This window comes from Orbilia oligospora (genome assembly GCF_000225545.1).
Source record: "Orbilia oligospora ATCC 24927 unplaced genomic scaffold scaffold00097, whole genome shotgun sequence".
Classification (NCBI taxonomy): domain Eukaryota; kingdom Fungi; phylum Ascomycota; class Orbiliomycetes; order Orbiliales; family Orbiliaceae; genus Orbilia; species Orbilia oligospora.
The window spans coordinates 628738-645447 of NW_011645654.1; the positions used below are offsets into that span (position 1 = coordinate 628738).

Genomic DNA, 16710 nt, shown 5'->3' on the forward strand with positions numbered 1-16710 from the left:
CGGCTTATTTCGTTTGTTTTTCTTCGACTTCTTTTCTTCACCGCCAGATCCGCTTTCATTTTGTTATGGCATCACGATGTCTGGAAATACAGTGTACTCCAAAAAACTAGTTCTAGTCTTTGAATTAAAAAAAGAAACGACGGGTGCGTGGGAGGATGAGAAGGAAAACTATCAGAGGATAAAGCCAACTTTTGTTGAATGCAGGTTTGAGTCGGAGGAGAGAAAGATTTGGCATGGGCGGGATCAGAAGAGGTCAATGGGGTATATTGACGGACAGACGGACTATCGACGGATCATGATGAAGATTGCAATTGATTGAAGATAGGATAGAGAATATGACGAGTTAAAATTACCTACCTAGTTGAAGTACCACGATCCCTTGCTAAAGCTGACTTAATTGCCAATCCATCCGGGTACCCAGTATTTTTTTTTTTTTAATATCCCGTTCCGGCCGTTAAGCTAAAAGCTGTTGTTCCAGATATATAGCAAGCATGCATGCATGGACAAAATCGACCATCCGTTTTGATTCAGTGAGGCTATTTCGGGGACCCCTGTCGATGCTTCACGGTCTTGGCAAAACAACAAAAAATATCCAACAATCCGCAACTCGATACGGGATGCCGCAACTTTGAGTGGTGTGACACCTTTTTTGTGTGTGAAAGCACTTGCGCATTTTCCAAAGTAAAGCAAAGCACAGCAAAAAGTTCTTTAGGTTTTTTGCTGACAGCGCAAAAAAAAAAAAAAAAAAGCGACCTTTCCTGAAGTACCCAGTTTGGTAAGTGCCTTTCTTATGAGTTAGAGATTTTTTTTCTTAAAAAGAAATGTCTTATGGATAATAGTCAGGTAGCCTGGGGGGGCCAATTGCACGTTTTTGTCCGCATGTGATGTGACGAGTTTCCCAGGCCTTCGGACTGTGAGCGATTCGTTCGAAAAGGTTGCTTCTGGGGGAATATAAGAAGGGTCGGTTGCCCCCGTTGGCAAAAAGAACTCAAGATTGTTTCTTTAGGTATTTTCTCTCTCTCTCTTTTTTCTCTTCGTTTTTTTTTTCTCTTCAGGTTTTCTTACGGCGGCTTCCCTCCCTTCTTCCTCGGAAAATAAAAAAGGCTTCAGGCGTTAATTCATTCGGCTTATTTTCATTCTTATTTATACTTAGAACAACGATAGCTTCGTAAGTTCTATTTACTCCCCTCTGATCTTCTTCTTTACCTTATCTAATTCCAATAATTAAATATCTAACCATTTTTATTTAAATATCTAGTATCATCCCTCCAAATAACCGTTTTTCTAAATACCCCCTTTAAAAGAATAAATACCTCAAACCCAAAAAGTACCATAACAATGATTGTCACCCGCGGCATCTCCTTCACAAACTTCTTCGTCGCATCGTCGGCGCTAGCATTCCAAGTCTTTGTGCTATACCCATGGCACAAGCGATTGGATGATGACTTTGATCAGCTCAAGCATGAGCATTTGAGGGTGTTGAAGGCTATTGAACGGTTCCATGGTGTTGAAGCTAGGTTGGCTGTTGAGAAGAAGATTTAAATGACTTTAATACCTTTCGTTTATATTAGTAGGAGAGGTGGTCATTACTTCTTTTTATCTTCTTTTATCTTTTCTAGAATGAAGTAGCCGCTTTGAGTGGTGGGGTAGATCTACTTTGGTGCTGGCGAGCGGCATCAGGGTGTTTTAGACTAGCCGGCCTTTTGCTATGTCTGGTCTTTAGACGATATTATATATACCCCAATGATAGAATTCAGGAGAGAATGACTGGGAGAAGGGAGGAATATACACTGGGGCGTTAACTCAAATGGCTATCTTTTTTTCAGAGCGTTTTTGTTCTTCTTTGAACCTTTTGTTTTAATATAGATTCCGCTTTGCATGGTACTTACTGTATGTTTAGTTTTCAGTGAATAGTAATTGTACTTCAGTTCACAAATCTAGTTCGGTTCGTTATCCGATAGACCGGGAAGACGTAAGGATGAGTGCGCCTTTTTAACAAAGTGCGTTTAAATTTATTTCAAGGATTAAATGAGACGATAGAAAGAACTCTCTATAAAATATGATCTACTAAAATCATCCTTCTCACCTAGAAAAAAAATATTTACAATGTTCTTTTACAGCTTCTTTTGCAGTTTCTCGGGTGTCACACGATCGATCAGTAAGCCGGATGTACGGTATCTGGAATATTAATGCATGCAGCTGGCGGATTTTTTTTCAGCCGGCGCCGCCCCGAAGGAGGATTCTTGGCGATGCCGAGTCATCGGGAATGCAACGTTTTGCAACGCGATTTGTGGGTCTTGGGGTACGTGGGGGGCCAATATTTGGAGGAATTTTGCTATCTGGGTTAGAGACTAGTATGTACCCCTGGAGGCTCACCAAATCAGAGCATGATGACGTTGTAAAACCTCCCTTTGAAATTTAAAACGAATACACGTGATTTTATAGAGCCAGATTGCCAGACTAGTTGGCTGATGAAATTCCATATTATCAAAGGCGCTGACTCTAGATTGTTCGGTACAGGCACTCCAACTTCATGAGAGGTATTAGCTGTACGGTTATGATAGTTAAAGAGCTAGTGCCAACTTAAGATCCAGGGATTAATTTTTGAGAGTATGTATTTACGGATCAAGAAAAGTAAGCGTTCATGTTGTTATTCATAATGCTAGAAGCTATATCCCTATATCTCTATCTGTATATGTCTATAACAATAACGCCGTGTTCCCTGATCCCCCCAAATATTGCTTCATATAGATCTGTATGAAGACTAAATTTACTTCTTCTCTTGCCTAACCTCCTCAATCGTTTTCTTCCCTTCAACCACATCCCTCACCCCATCCCAAATATCCTGGAAGTCTGTAAACGTGGTATACGGCACCCCTTCTCTTTCACAATAAGTCACCAAATCCATGCCCTTCTTCGCAAACAGCAAATCCGTCTCTCTAGCCGCACTAAGATCACTAACCCCATCTCCACAATAAAAGAAATGCGGCCTCTTCCCCTCTGGATACGCCGCATCACTAATATATTTCTTGATAGTAATACTCTTATCATGTCCAAACCCACTTTCCGGGTGTCGCCATTTAATCTTCCAGCTCCCGTCTTCGCCGAATTCAGTGTCGTTTGCATAGATCTCTAGTTCTTCGGCTGCAGAAGGGTCGTCGAGGTAGTTCAGAAGTAAGGCTTTGATGATTGGCCGCATCCCGCTGGAGACGACAATGACAGGGATTCCCTGTGATTTACACCATTCGTAGAAACCCTTGAAACCTGGGTCCAGAGGGATTTCGGATTTGAGGAGGTCGATGCATTCTGAAAAGGGGTGGTTGATTGATTCTAGCATCAATGTGAATGCATCCCTAGTTGTATTTGAATAATAGTTGAGTTTGAGGTTATATATCCTAGGATATGTTATACAAGGTCTTGTAATTACCTGAAGTTGAAGCGGAGGGAGATCATCTCTTCGTTCAGTCTTTCACGTTCATCCTTGCCGAAACCTAAGTTGTCGGTCTAGTTTTCGGATTTGAATATGTTAGAATACGCATTATTATGAGAACTATGCATGTAGTTCTTCTATACACCTCTAACGAAGGGATATACAATCAAGATCAGAGCTTAGAAAAGTCGTACCAAGTAATCATTGGCTAAAAGGACAGAATGTTAGCTATCCATGACTCTTATAAATCAAACTTCTCGCTCATTGGAGCTGATACATACAATCAATCGACGTAATTGTGCCATCCCAATCACTGAAAACGACGGCCGGGGGTATCTGTGTTGACGACATGGTGGGGTCTCGAATGATAGTGATAAGCTGCGGGGCAGGACCTAGGAGAGAATCCGAATAAAATGGTGAGAACAAGTAAGGAGAAATGAAAAGTAAAAAAGAGGAAGAAAGTATAATTCGACAAAGAGGATGTCCAAGCTTATAGCTTAGCCCAATGGATTTGAATCCTAGCGTCCCGGTCCAGATCTGCATGCAAGGGCCGAACGAGCTCGCGAGACTCCGACTCGGGGTTGACTAATGAATGTCTTGGCATTTGTTGCATTTTTTGTGTCGTTTTTTTGATGACAACCACAATCTTCAAATTTGGTGACACACTATTGAGTGGCCAGCTAGTCGAGAGCGAAGACATATACAACCACCATAACAAGGGTCCTTTCTCATCGTCAATTCCCCCAACAGACCTTTTCTTTCTATTCGTGGATCATGGAGACCGACGGATTAACCTCTGGCTTTGATGACGGCGATATTGACCTCTCAGATGAAACCCAAGATTTCAGATTCTTGGCCAACATCACAAAGTACTTCACCATCACCTACCAAAGACGTATTTATGCATAAAAGTTTCTTCAAAACTAATTCAATACATTTATTTAATCTAGAAAAGGTGGTGGTTCGATCCCCAAACGTGGAGAAAAGGACTTCGAACCCGATGGCACAAACCTCCAGTCTAACACACTAGACGACAGCCGAAATGCCATGTTCCAGGCTCTCTCCGTGGAGCGTTCACATACTGGGTATATATAACATATCTCACCGAATATTGCATACACATCTAACCTCCCACTGCAATATTCTCCAGTAAAACCCGCGCGACAGCAACCTGGCACTCCACCCGCCGCCTCGCCCAAATCCATGAACAACGCGGTGTGCTATTCAAAGCCATGGGCCGTGCCGACAAAACCGGCACGATGTGGCTGCTTCCTGAAGAATTGATGTATATGGTTGAACGCGGCAGTCTGGAGTGTTTCTACGAAGAAGAACAAGGACCACAGGATCCTGCTGAGCCAGAACATAAGCAGGGCATTACCATTAATGTTCCGATGAGCGTACAAGCTGTCTATGCAGCCGCACTAGAAGCTACAGGTGGATTGGAACGATATCAAGTCTATTCGAACCTGAAAAGAAGCGGGTATATCGTTTTTCGCGATCCGGAGGGACAGTACGATGAGTTGTTCCGGAATGTGGGGTATGAGTATAAAGCCCCTCCTCCAGCTGGAAGAGGATGGAATCTATGGGGATTAGGAATATTCGGGGCTTTATTCAATGGAACTTTTTGGGGACCTGGGAAGGGGGATCCATTCCGGTCTATGCTTGCACCGGGAGCATATAGGAGTTATGCGGAGATGTATCGACGGTTAGCGATTCCAAGAAAAGAGGTCGAATGGACGCCAACTACAAAGACAGGAGAGGAGGAGACAAAGATTAATCGATTTACGGTTACATATCATGTTTGGAAACCTCGTCCGAACTTCAAGAAATCTGCGCCCGGACCGCCAGACTTTTATGTTTGTGTGCTTTCGACACTGGATACGAGGCTACCTTCATTAGCGGAGATGGATGGATTGTTCAAGGATATTCCAGAAGTGGATAGAGCAACTGCAAAGCAGAGGGGATTGTATCAAGGGTTGAAAGAAGGAAGGAGGAATGTGATTCTGGCAACGGTGGATTATGGTGTTATCAGCTATATGAAGTTTTCGGACTCGAGGTTTGGAGATGAAATGTTGGAAGTTGATCCGCCTGCTAAAGGTAAAGGGAAACCCGGCAATAAAGGAGGAAAAGGCGGGCCTCCTGTGAAAAAGTGAGAGGTTTGAAGTCATAGAATATTTTGATTATCTGTGCCTGTTCATGTGATGGCTGGAAATCTATCTTTAAGATGACACTTGGCTGTATATATAATACACAAATCCTCAATATCGCAGTAGACAGCCACAAACATCCAATATCTCAAGTCTCCAAAAAGTCGGCAATGGTCAATAATTCCAATCCCATTTCCGCCGGGATCTGAAATTCCGGAACTTGTCCGCTATACCCCGAGTACTTGTGTTTGTAAATAAAGTACTCGCAGACTTTCTCTAAAACGGCACCGCTATAAAATGATCCAAAGTTAGTCCTCGGAGTATCTAAGCATCTAGCAAAATTAAGTCATTACGAACCGCATATCCTCGAATTTTACGCAGTTCTCTTTAGCTTCGATATATCCACCTATAGCAGCAATATTCCGATTTAGCTATTTTGCAAATCATAAATAGGCTCGAAAAGGTTTAAAAATGAACAATACATACTGTTTTTGTTGAACATATTCCTTATTGTCTTCGACGCGAAGGCGCATTTTTTGGGCAGAACGAACTATTATTCCCATACAGAACAGCAATTAGTACCTTATCGTAGCAAACAGAGAGAACTTGAATTAATGCTAGTAAAAGAACAGAACATTTAACGAACCTGAAACCCATCATTGCTCACAAGAGTGAGGGAACCCTCGTCATCGATTACTTCAGACATATTATGATTGTAGGCCTGCAACTTTGCACGCGTGATGGGAGAGCTATGGTAGGTTGGATGGATGTAGAGAGCTTAGTTGGGAAGCTTGACCAACGACGAAGAGTCAAAGCAGTTAAGAATGTTTGTCACGCCAAGAATTTCTAATTAAAGCAATTTCGGACGACAAACCAAACAAGCTCTCGAAACCCACAACAGGGTCAACACATTTCCATATATAGCTCATTTTTGGACAAGATAACCACGAGGGGAGGAGCTGATGATGATACAAACAGATCATATAAAAAAAAACATCAATATTTCAACATTGGAATATCGACCATACTAAAGTTATTCCAATTATGGAAGTTCTCCTCGTATTCCTACCCAAATATACATTTCCATCAATGGCAAAAGAAAATGGCAGACCTCTTCACCTCAGCGGCCCAGCAAGACTCCATAATCACCGCTATCAAGGCATTTATAGCACTACCAGAATCTGTTCCAGATAATACCGACTACATATCCTTCAGTAACATCTCCGCTGTTAATGCTCATGCTATTAGAAGCGCCTTCGACAATGATCCAATTTTTGACGCCGCATACGCAAGGTTCACATATGATCCCATGTTCGGGCAAATTAGGATTACAAGGGGCAGTCCATTGATCGATGTTACGGCGAATTGGTTACAGAAGCAGGAGAAAAAATGGAAAGAGAATAGAGCTGTACAGATGTTCACATATCAGAATGATATTTTATCTTACGGTGGACTCGGTATGTTCGAAAGCTCCTATCCAGCCGTCCATGCTCAAATTGCTTTTCAAACCAGGACCTGGGAGAACCTGCAAATGCAAGATTGTGTTCCCAATGTTAATGATATATTTTTTGTGCAGAATTAAGAACTTTCACGATTGATACAATCATCAAAACGCCATGTTTCTGCCTTCAACCGTGGTCTAAACCATTCCCTTCGGTCGTTGTGGAAACAGGCTACACTCAACCATTAATAGACCTTGAACGTGACAAAGAGATTTGGAAAAACTTCACCAATGGAGAAACAAAGGTTGTGATTATTACAAAATTTGCGGTGACTGGGAGGGGGACAGTCATGGCGGATGTTTGGTTTCATCGACCCCATGCGGCAAATGGGATATCTACTTCTTCTAGATGCGTATGTATTTTTTTTTGACGGATACCGAAACAACGCCGAAGGGAGAGAAAGCGGGCTAATCAGAAGCTTTAGACGATATTTCCTGCACCTCGTTCAAGTCAGACAGAGGTCTTTTTTCTGGATCTCAGTGAGGTATATGGTGGGGAGTGTCCGGAAGGCGTAGACCCTGATAGGATTTTAGAGCTCGACTTAACAGAGCTAAGGGAAATGTGTCGGGAGGAGCTTCGAAACAATGAATTGGTTCCTGATTCAGATGATCGATAATTATATGTATGGTCCTCTCTAGACATGGTAGGTTAATAGTCCGCAGCTCTGTAGGTCACAGCTGGGGTATCTGCTGGTACGTGGGAGCCAGTAGGTTCTTGGATGCGGGGAGGTTTCAGAACATTTCTTAGTTGTTGCGTGTGTGATAGGTCCCTTATAATGGCTTATAGCTTAGCTAGCGTTTGTGTTCAGCCTGTAACATGCGGCCTTGTCTCATCGATCACCAGGCTGTTTAATTTGGCTTGTGTTGGCCCTTAGCCAGCCTCGTCATCGTACATGTACATACATAGTAGTACAAAACCAAACCCCACCTTTGACTTCTTTCTCAGTCCAGCATCAGCCAAGTACGCACTCTCACGGCCCATTCCTTTTATATTGTTCAAACACAATGTCGTTCAAGGAGTAAGTTACCTCTATATATATCCATATAGAACCGGCTCTATGTACGCTTGCCTACATGTTTACTAACGTAATTTTGGTCAGGTCGCCTCTATATCTCTATTTTGAGCCCGACGCGACTTTGGTCGTCGAAGAAGAAGAAATCAAAGTCCATGAGACTGTAATCGTAGTGTACTCCGGGTTCTTCAAAGCCGCTCTTAACTCTGGTCTTAAAGAGTCTCATGAAAGACGAATCGAAATACATGATATCGGGCTAGATACTATGACCGTCGTTCTGAACTGGCTCTACAGAGTACCCCTCACCCCTCTCTACGACACGGATCTTAAAAAGGAGGAAACAGTTAATGATCTCTTCTCTAATACCACGCTGAAGAAGATCGATAACATACTTCAGGCCTTTGACTTTTTGCAAATAAAAGGCGCCGAGGTCTTCTACTGGAGATTTATGGAAGATCAATGTCGAAAGTTCAAATGGGGGCCGCCATATTTTGTGCCTGAAACATGCCGCAATATCCCAGCTGCCTTGAATAGTATCTACAGATATGGTTATTCTTTACCCGAGAAATACTTAGATAGGGTGATTCGGGAAATTAAGGAAAACGGGGGTAATAGTTTCATAGGAAACCTAAGAGGTGGGCTAAAAAAGATAGAGGAACCAGATCCAAGGTTCCTTCGAGATTTATCTGTATCTTTGGCAAATGTACTTGCAAATTCACGCTAGGAAGTAACGATCCGAATGCATCGATGTGATATTAAGTTCTCTCATAGTAATATTACCTAATATTAAAGTACATTACCGATGCTCTGATTTCTTATATACGCCTTCATACTAGAATTATAATTATATGGCCTCTTATCTGAGTTGAGTTGATATCGTGATTAATATTTGGCGAATTCTTATCTACCAACCTCAAGATTTAAAAGAGAATTGATCATAAGGTCTTTTAAATATCTGTAATATTGAAATTGCTACTTTAAATTTAACTTAAAACCGAACAAAGACCTTAGGAATCAAAACTAAGAATCCAGGTCACCGCGAAATAATTCAACATCTAGCCAATCACCCGCAAAGGAAATCCTCCAACATAAATCATCTCACCCTCTCCTGCCTCGGCGACCCCAAATCCCCATCCTCATCAACCTCCCCTTCCAACTCCACTCCATCATTCAACTCCGAGTATTCATATCCTCTCCCTTCCCCACCTCTTCCCCTCCCCCTCCCTCTATCACCACCAATACTACCCCTCCTCCCAAAGAAAACACCCACAATCTTCAACTCCTTAACCCTAGTCCATATCCAGTCCCCAGCCCCCACAATCCACGCCCAAACTTTATCCTGCATCTCCGCCTCTCCAGTATCATCCCTCGGATGTTCTCTATTCTCGACTTTAAACTGGTATTTTAACAAATCCTTCGGTGTGACTAGTCCACATAATCTTCCCCTTTGTTCTACGAGTATTACCCTCGGCCCGAGCTTTTTGAATATCTGCATTACGGTTTCGAGGGCCATGCGTGGGTGGACTGTTATAGGTGTTCCGTCTATGAAACGACTAAAGTCTATGCTATTTGAGGAGGAAGAGGAGGAGGCAAGTGGTGGGGGCTGGTCAGTGATTGGGGAGAGAGTCGGAGAGCTGGGGTTTGTGGAGATTGTGAAGAAGCAGCGGGTGTTTTGTGATAGCGCTCTTTCTTTTCTTGCGCGCTCTATCGAAGGGAGTTTGGTTAGAATTTGTATGCTAGATGTTGGCAAAAGCGGGGGAAGCATACCTATTGCGTATTTTAATTCTGTTCTACCGATATATCCGATCAAGAGATTCGAAGATCTATCTTGGACAACTGGGAACCCACGATAATCATGGTCTTTCAAAAGATGTTCTACCGCCCTCAAAGTCAGCCAAAGAAAACTTCCGGACTATCCCAATTCCGTTTCAAAATCTTACCTAGTTCATTCAACCCCATACCCGTCGCAGGAATAACGGACACACGCTCACTCATAATCTGCGATACCGGAATACCAAAGCTATGTTCCTCTTTATTATCCAAAAACGGAAACCCATTGAACCAAATCATCCTATCCGCGATCCCGCCTTTTCCAAAGTTACTGCTAACAATCTTGGTAACCCCGACTACGATCATAGTGGGTAGGATGTAGGTTAACGCGCCCGTGAGTTCGAACATTATGACGACAACGGATACGGTTAGGTGCATTATCCCACTAAGGGCGGCAGCGGCACCAAGGAAGGCGTAAGTGCCTGGTGTTATGCACTATGTACAATATAACAAATTAGTAACTATTCAACTAAGTATCTGAGAGTGTAGAGTTCTTACGGGAACATCAGGCGCACAGCTAGAGAAGAAACTTGACGTCGGATATGCTTCGAAGAGCGCTTGTACTATTATTCCAAGCGTTCGCCCAAACGATGCACCAATCGCCATGGAAGGTACAAAAATACCAGCAGGAACTTTACAGCCGTATGAAATGATGACCAAGAATAAACGGAGCACGGTTGCCATAACGAGCGATAAGACGTTCCGCCAGCGGTAGTCCGGGCTATTTCCCAAGAAATCATAGTTAGTCTTGAGAGGGTTATATAGTATGCGAGAAAGGGGATACACGTACTCGCAAAGATTGTTATAATCCATCCCTTCACACTCTCTGAACAGAATCTCCATACTCTCAGTCATGTCTATCCTCAGGAAGTGGTTTGGATAGCATATCAACGCCGTAGCTGCTGCTAAAAAGGTAGCTTCGGCGACTGCATAGGATGTCAAAAACCTCTTTCGGAACGCTTGAGCTCTCAAGTTCCACTTGATCACAAAGGCGCCGTACAGTCCACCAAAGATACCAATGATGATGTAAAATACGATCTCAAAAAAATGCCAGTCACGATCATAATGGACCTGGAACATGACCAATTGTCCTGTGCGGAAAGGGTTCATAGCCTAGTACAACCACCTATTAGCCTCTGCCCTTATATATTAAAACAAAACCAGGGATATTAGAGCATACCGCCAACGTCGCCGTAGCCACCAAAGCACAAAAGTAACTCCTCCACATAGTCTTCAACGGAAACTTTGACGACATCTCCTCCAACGAAAACAGCACCCCACCGATAGGACTACCGAACGCAACTGCCACTCCAGCAGCCGCACAAGCCGAAAGGATCTCCCTTGTTTTCGAGGCACTTCTCTTATACTTTTGAAAAAATCGACTGATAACGTTTCCCGTGCATACCGCATAATGTACGCTAGGCCCTTCCTTCCCAACACTCAACCCAGAACCTATTGTTAATGGTAAGGCGATAGACTTGATAAGTAGCGTCCAGAAGCCTAGAAACCCCTTCATGACGAATCCTGCGATAATACATTTTATCTCCGAAATACCAGAACCGGCAGCGTAGGGTGCGAAAGAGCGAACGAGGGTGGCGCTGATCAAGGCGAACAATGTTGAGAATAGAATATAAATTATGTAGTTTACGCCGCTAAAGTAGCTGTGCGGTATCCAGTTTTCGCAACCTATAACGATAAGTTAGCTTAAAAGAGAACTATATTTCAATGAAGACATAAGTGTATTTGCAGACCTTCAGCCTCTCCCCAACAGCAGAACTTTTCGTTGAGGTAAAACCCCGTCTGGCAATGTCCAAGCTTAATATCTGACAGCCATTCTGTCACAATACTCAAAAACGCCGCATTCAGCCCAATACAAGCACCTGAACACCCATTAGTCTTTCCCCCAAACTCTTGGTTTTGAAGAACCACGATAGGAAAAGAGACTAACCAACCAAACTAACCACAATCCATGCCTGTCCAGCTTCATAAGATTCCCATATCCTTCTTTTCCACCCAACTCTGCCGGATATAAAGTTCCCGGCACTCCGTTGTTGTAATCGGCGTTGTAGTTGTGCTTTTGCGGCGTCTTGGACCCAGTCTATGTATTTGCTAGAGATTTAGAATTACTTAAGCAACTTTTTGCCAGCAGCTCCTGTTTTGATCGAGAAGACATAGCCATAATAAAAAGGTGGGAGGGGTGGAGTATGTGCGAGAGGGCGAGAGGGCGGTGGGAGGAGTACCTATGGTAGTAAAGTCCTAAACATTAAGGTATCAATCGTTAGCTCTACTAGAATCTCGATTAAAAACACTAAAACAATAAATCATAGTGACATACTTCATATCGTTTAATTTCTTCAATCTCTTGTATATGTTCGCGCCTGTCATCCCTTGAATCATGAGAATGCCGTCCAGCTTCCACAGCCGATATCGCGAGGGACAGTCGAGAAGAGCGAGACCCCAAAGAACTGCGCCGTAGTGGCGGCCGCGGGGAAGGGTCCGGCATATGTCGTCAGGACCGCCTATTTAAACTGGAGCATACATCCGCGGAAGGCCTTTAGGTCTTGAAGCTTTTCGTGTAGTCGACGAGGTGGGAAACGAAGGGATGTTGAGGATGTCCTGTTCTAGTTGGTTGCGCAGGTTTTGTTAAGTTGGTCTCTTAGCTTCTGTCATTTGCGTAAGCTTGTTTGAACTTGGAGCAAGTCAGAAGTACCTGTTCAGATGCCCTGCCTTAACGACGCCAACCGAAATCGAACGTGACGGGCGGCCCTTAAGCCTTTTTCTCCTTCTCCATCTTCATCTTCATCTTCATCATCAACATCCATCCCGAGACTTCATCAGCCGAAGCAAAATATAGCATCTAGGCCTTAACTAAGTGGAGCCTATTATAACCATCCGATTTATCGTCGCAGCACAAGACCACCAATATATAATCCTCACAACAATGCCAAATAATACCAACTCAATTCCTCCCAAACGCAAAGGCGAATGGGATGGCACTTCGTACCTCCCGCGTAAGCTCGCGCCTCAAACCTCACACCCTTTACCCAAAAAACCACCATCTAACAATGTAAATCCAATATAGTCGCCCGCGTGCGTAAAATCATAAAACTAGACGACGACATTGACGCCTGTACCCCGGCCGCCGCATTCCTAATCTCCGTCGCAGCTGAAGAGTTCATCTGGCATATTGCCGAGCAAGCCCACAAGATGACAAAAGTCGAGAAGAAACCGAGAAAAAATATTCAATATAAAGATTTGGCAAATGCAGTTGCTAGGATTGATAATTTGGAGTTTTTGGCGGATGTTATTCCCAGGACTGTGCCGTTTGGGAAAGCTATGATGAAAAAGATGGGGACGACGACGGTTAAGAAAAGTAGCTCCGGTGCTGGTGAAGGAAGGTCGAAGGGAAATGGGGCGGTGAAGGGTGCTGTCGTGGATGATAGTGGCGAGGAGGGCGAGGAGGAGGAGGAGGGTTCTGATGGTGGTTCTCCCAGTAGTGAGACTACACGGCTCAAGGACTTGCATCTCTCCCAACCTAGCGGATCGGGGACGAAAAAGGGTAAGAAGTCATCACGAGACCACGATGGGGACTTGACGATGCAGTGAAGAAGGTTCTTAAGTACCCTAACAAACCGTGGTACCGCCACTACGACACGTTTTAATTCATCCTTTCTTGTTATCACCATATTCTTATGATACCCATGCATTCATGTACTACGGACTGGCGCTTCTATCCTTTTTATGAGATGATACGGTATAGACAAAACAAAATTGTACTCTTCTCTAATTAGATATATTTTAAACTTATATCCAATACCCGAGGGGGCTACCAAATATATGGCCCCTCAATCGGGAATATATACAAAATGAAGCTTTTCTCAATCAAAAATATTTACAGAACCAGACGTTTCATATTTACAATGCATGCTGTACCTTCGGTATTAACGTGGCTTCGGGCCCCGAGTTTCAGGCCGAAGCAGCTCGCGCTTCCTCTTTTTGAGAAGCGACTTCCAGACATTATCTTCTTCAAGCGCTTTAAACGCTCTTTCGGGCATCTCTGGCAGGTTGCTGGTCTTTGCAGCAATCGTCCCTCCTTTCGTATTTTGAAACATGGAGGACCTGCGCCCATTATTCTCGGATTTCTCATCTTCAAGAACAGTTAGTCCTTGATGTTTTACAGCCATCCCTTTGGCCTTAACGTCCGATATCGATGAATCCACGGTATCTTCTAAAGCATCTCCCTCCCACTTCTTCATATCCACACCTCCATCCTCTCCATTAGCCTTCTCCCAGAAGACAGAGCTATACTCCCTCCAGGCATCTGGTACCCTCGCCATTGACCCAATTTTGAATTTCTGCAACTCCCACGTTTCTTTACTTTTCACCCCAGGATTCCACAATTCCGTCCACTGTGGTGGATCTGTCCCCTTCGGCACAAGTTGTCCAGACTCCCTGCCTTTATATCCATACGGCAACCCACGAGTCCTCGTCGGCCTCGCCCACAAAGCTTCAACCGGCCACCGCTTCTCCTGCGCCACCGCCTTCAATCGATCTGCGAACTCATTTTGGTGACAGTTAACGCACAGTTTGAACGCCCAAAACAAAGCCCGATGATCGATATCTTGCGCCTCTTTCTTCAATAATAATGTCAAAGCCGGCAATCCTCCCTCCCACATATGTCGTTTTGCGAAGTACCTGAGTTCGATAGCAAGGACGTATATATCATCCCGTAGTCCTTCTTCCTGTAAAAGCCTCAACCTTCGGCGCATACCCATGAAGTTGCCTAGTTTTGACCAACCATTGAGTTCGGCTGCTCCGAGGACGGGATTTTTGAAATCCAAGAAAGTGTCGCGCATGATTTGGACGGCTCGGTTGAAAGCTTCGTAGTTTTGGGTGACGGTGAGGTATTGTAGTATTGCAGAGTAAGTGTAGGCATTTGGTTCGAATCCAATTGCGAAGAGCGTTGAAAGGATTACATGTGCTAAAGAGGTCATACGAAGTCTTGTGAACCGGCGAATAAGGATATTAAAGGTTTTGATTGACGGTGCAGCATCTGAAATTAGTAGATTGTAGCAGACTTTGTTGACTATGTCTGGTTTCTTTTCTTGGAGAACCACCTTTAGAGCTTCGTCAAGGGTTTTGGAGTTTTGATGGAGGTAGAATGGGAGAGGATGGTATCCCGGCTTCGCGTTCTTTTGGATTCTGGTGATGCTGACGTCAAGGGCTTTCTGGAGAAGGACAAGGTCGGATTCACTATCGGCATTTGCATCTCCTCTCTTATAACCTGGTTTAGTGGCAGTCTCTGTAGCCAGTAGTTCGGACAGAAGGAACCTGGATGTATCTTCGAGAGTTTTCGTGGACGGTCCGGCACCTCTTACACTATCCTTATTCTGACTTGCCCGTTCTCTACGCTGTTTATCGAGGATAGCAAAGAACTCCTCATCGGCCTGTCGGTCTCGACCATTTGAAAGTCGAGAATTGGGACCGGGTTCTTCAAGGTCGTCAAAGTCGTCAACAAGATCCTCGGCTACCGAATCAACAAAATCCCTCTCAAGTTCCGGCGGTATATTGACCTTGAGCTTTCGTTCCGTAGGTAATGGTGGTGCTCTATAAGATTTGGCTGAAGAGCCGGTATGTGGCCTCGAACGGATATGTCGCCCACGAGCTCCATCCTGATATCCTCCCCCTCCTTCCCCTCTTTCTGTCGAAAACGGTCGTATTAACCCCCAATGCGAATTTATCCCACTCCCAAAGGCTATACCAACAGGTTGTCGGTGTTCGTACCGGGCAATGGCTATATTAACAGGTTTGAAATTGTTGTTGGTGCTCGAGAGTAGTCGTGTGTCAGGTAGCTTCGAGGAGGGACTGCAGCACCTTCGAAGCAGCGGTCGTCCGATGAGCATAACTCTGCATCCATCTCAGCCAAGGAAGCCTTCTCGCCCGCGGTTATCGGAATGGTGCGACACCATTGACCGGGCGAAGAAGCATTTGATGGTCGAAAGTTTGCCGTTAAGCTGTGTTTCTGGAGACTAAGGAAAGAGAAGAAGAGGTTGAAGTTGAAGTTGATTTTGGTGGTTCGGTCGAAAATTTCTACCCATGCCAGATGCCGCCACTAAAAGCTGCAGACAGCAGACCACTTTTTTTGTACTTTACTGTAAACAAATAGCGGGGCTCGACCACAAAAAGAATAATCAAGATACTTGATAAAGAAGTACCTGTCATCTAGGTAATAATTATTATCGCCGGTGCTAGTTCCTATTGGTAATTAACTGTGCTGGTAATGCCTTATCGGCGTGATCTGTGTGGTCAGTGGGTCAGTTAGTCTGCAGCGGCGCAGTTCCTGACCGAGCAACTAATATTTAACTACACCACCGTTATAACCGTTAACCTATCAATTCAGTATCTAATTGCAGGCATTTGAATTTCTCATATTCAAATAGCAGTGACAATACTAATATGCCTTAGAACAAATTAAGCACTAGAAGTAAGCTGAGAAGATGTCTGGTTAGAGCATAAGACGGGTCGGTCCAAGGACAGTCCAACAGCGCATGACGAGGCCCTCAAACGGCTAAATGCCGCCAAGTGACCTCCAACTGCCTGCCAAACACCCCTCCTCGAAACCCCCTTCAATCCATCTTTAAACAACCGTCCTCCAAACCTCCATCGCTCGCTCGCTCTCTCCCTCCCTTACCCACTCACCTCCTCTCCACCGGCCCAACAAGGACGACGACGACGACATCTTCTCGACTCTCCATATCTTCGCCATATCCTGTACATACGAATCTATAG

At 44.2% G+C, this 16710-nt stretch overlaps 9 protein-coding genes across 9 annotated transcripts; 5 read left to right on the top strand and 4 right to left on the bottom strand.

Annotated features, from left to right (window-relative positions):
- Window positions 1-1338: 1338 nt before the first annotated feature.
- Window positions 1339-1542, top strand: AOL_s00097g177 (uncharacterized protein; the record flags this gene model as incomplete). Its single annotated transcript, XM_011126010.1, has 1 exon — window positions 1339-1542. One exon carries the CDS (start codon window positions 1339-1341, stop codon window positions 1540-1542), a length of 204 nt encoding a protein of 67 aa, XP_011124312.1.
- Window positions 1543-2770: 1228 nt separating this feature from the next.
- Window positions 2771-3781, bottom strand: AOL_s00097g178 (uncharacterized protein; the record flags this gene model as incomplete). Its single annotated transcript, XM_011126011.1, has 4 exons — window positions 2771-3353; window positions 3428-3504; window positions 3625-3638; window positions 3712-3781. The coding sequence occupies 4 exons, from the start codon at window positions 3779-3781 to the stop codon at window positions 2771-2773; spliced, it is 744 nt and encodes a 247-aa protein (XP_011124313.1).
- Window positions 3782-4204: 423 nt separating this feature from the next.
- On the top strand, window positions 4205-5583 carry AOL_s00097g179 (uncharacterized protein; the record flags this gene model as incomplete). Its single annotated transcript, XM_011126012.1, has 3 exons — window positions 4205-4299; window positions 4381-4515; window positions 4581-5583. 3 exons carry the CDS (start codon window positions 4205-4207, stop codon window positions 5581-5583), a joined length of 1233 nt encoding a protein of 410 aa, XP_011124314.1.
- A 142-nt stretch (window positions 5584-5725) lies between these two features.
- AOL_s00097g180 (uncharacterized protein) lies at window positions 5726-6283 on the bottom strand (the record flags this gene model as incomplete). Its single annotated transcript, XM_011126013.1, has 4 exons — window positions 5726-5867; window positions 5935-5983; window positions 6064-6127; window positions 6224-6283. The coding sequence occupies 4 exons, from the start codon at window positions 6281-6283 to the stop codon at window positions 5726-5728; spliced, it is 315 nt and encodes a 104-aa protein (XP_011124315.1).
- A 396-nt stretch (window positions 6284-6679) lies between these two features.
- On the top strand, window positions 6680-7159 carry AOL_s00097g181 (uncharacterized protein; the record flags this gene model as incomplete). Its single annotated transcript, XM_011126014.1, has 1 exon — window positions 6680-7159. The coding sequence occupies one exon, from the start codon at window positions 6680-6682 to the stop codon at window positions 7157-7159; it is 480 nt and encodes a 159-aa protein (XP_011124316.1).
- Window positions 7160-8083: 924 nt separating this feature from the next.
- On the top strand, window positions 8084-8815 carry AOL_s00097g182 (uncharacterized protein; the record flags this gene model as incomplete). Its single annotated transcript, XM_011126015.1, has 2 exons — window positions 8084-8097; window positions 8179-8815. The coding sequence occupies 2 exons, from the start codon at window positions 8084-8086 to the stop codon at window positions 8813-8815; spliced, it is 651 nt and encodes a 216-aa protein (XP_011124317.1).
- A 369-nt stretch (window positions 8816-9184) lies between these two features.
- Window positions 9185-12424, bottom strand: AOL_s00097g183 (uncharacterized protein; the record flags this gene model as incomplete). The annotated part of the gene is made up of 10 exons (XM_011126016.1): window positions 9185-9795; window positions 9859-9966; window positions 10032-10356; window positions 10420-10642; window positions 10712-11034; window positions 11102-11607; window positions 11673-11801; window positions 11870-12019; window positions 12162-12177; window positions 12257-12424. 10 exons carry the CDS (start codon window positions 12422-12424, stop codon window positions 9185-9187), a joined length of 2559 nt encoding a protein of 852 aa, XP_011124318.1.
- Window positions 12425-12862: 438 nt separating this feature from the next.
- AOL_s00097g184 (uncharacterized protein) lies at window positions 12863-13527 on the top strand (the record flags this gene model as incomplete). Its single annotated transcript, XM_011126017.1, has 2 exons — window positions 12863-12932; window positions 13004-13527. 2 exons carry the CDS (start codon window positions 12863-12865, stop codon window positions 13525-13527), a joined length of 594 nt encoding a protein of 197 aa, XP_011124319.1.
- A 335-nt stretch (window positions 13528-13862) lies between these two features.
- Window positions 13863-15824, bottom strand: AOL_s00097g185 (uncharacterized protein; the record flags this gene model as incomplete). The annotated part of the gene is made up of 1 exon (XM_011126018.1): window positions 13863-15824. One exon carries the CDS (start codon window positions 15822-15824, stop codon window positions 13863-13865), a length of 1962 nt encoding a protein of 653 aa, XP_011124320.1.
- Window positions 15825-16710: the final 886 nt, after the last annotated feature.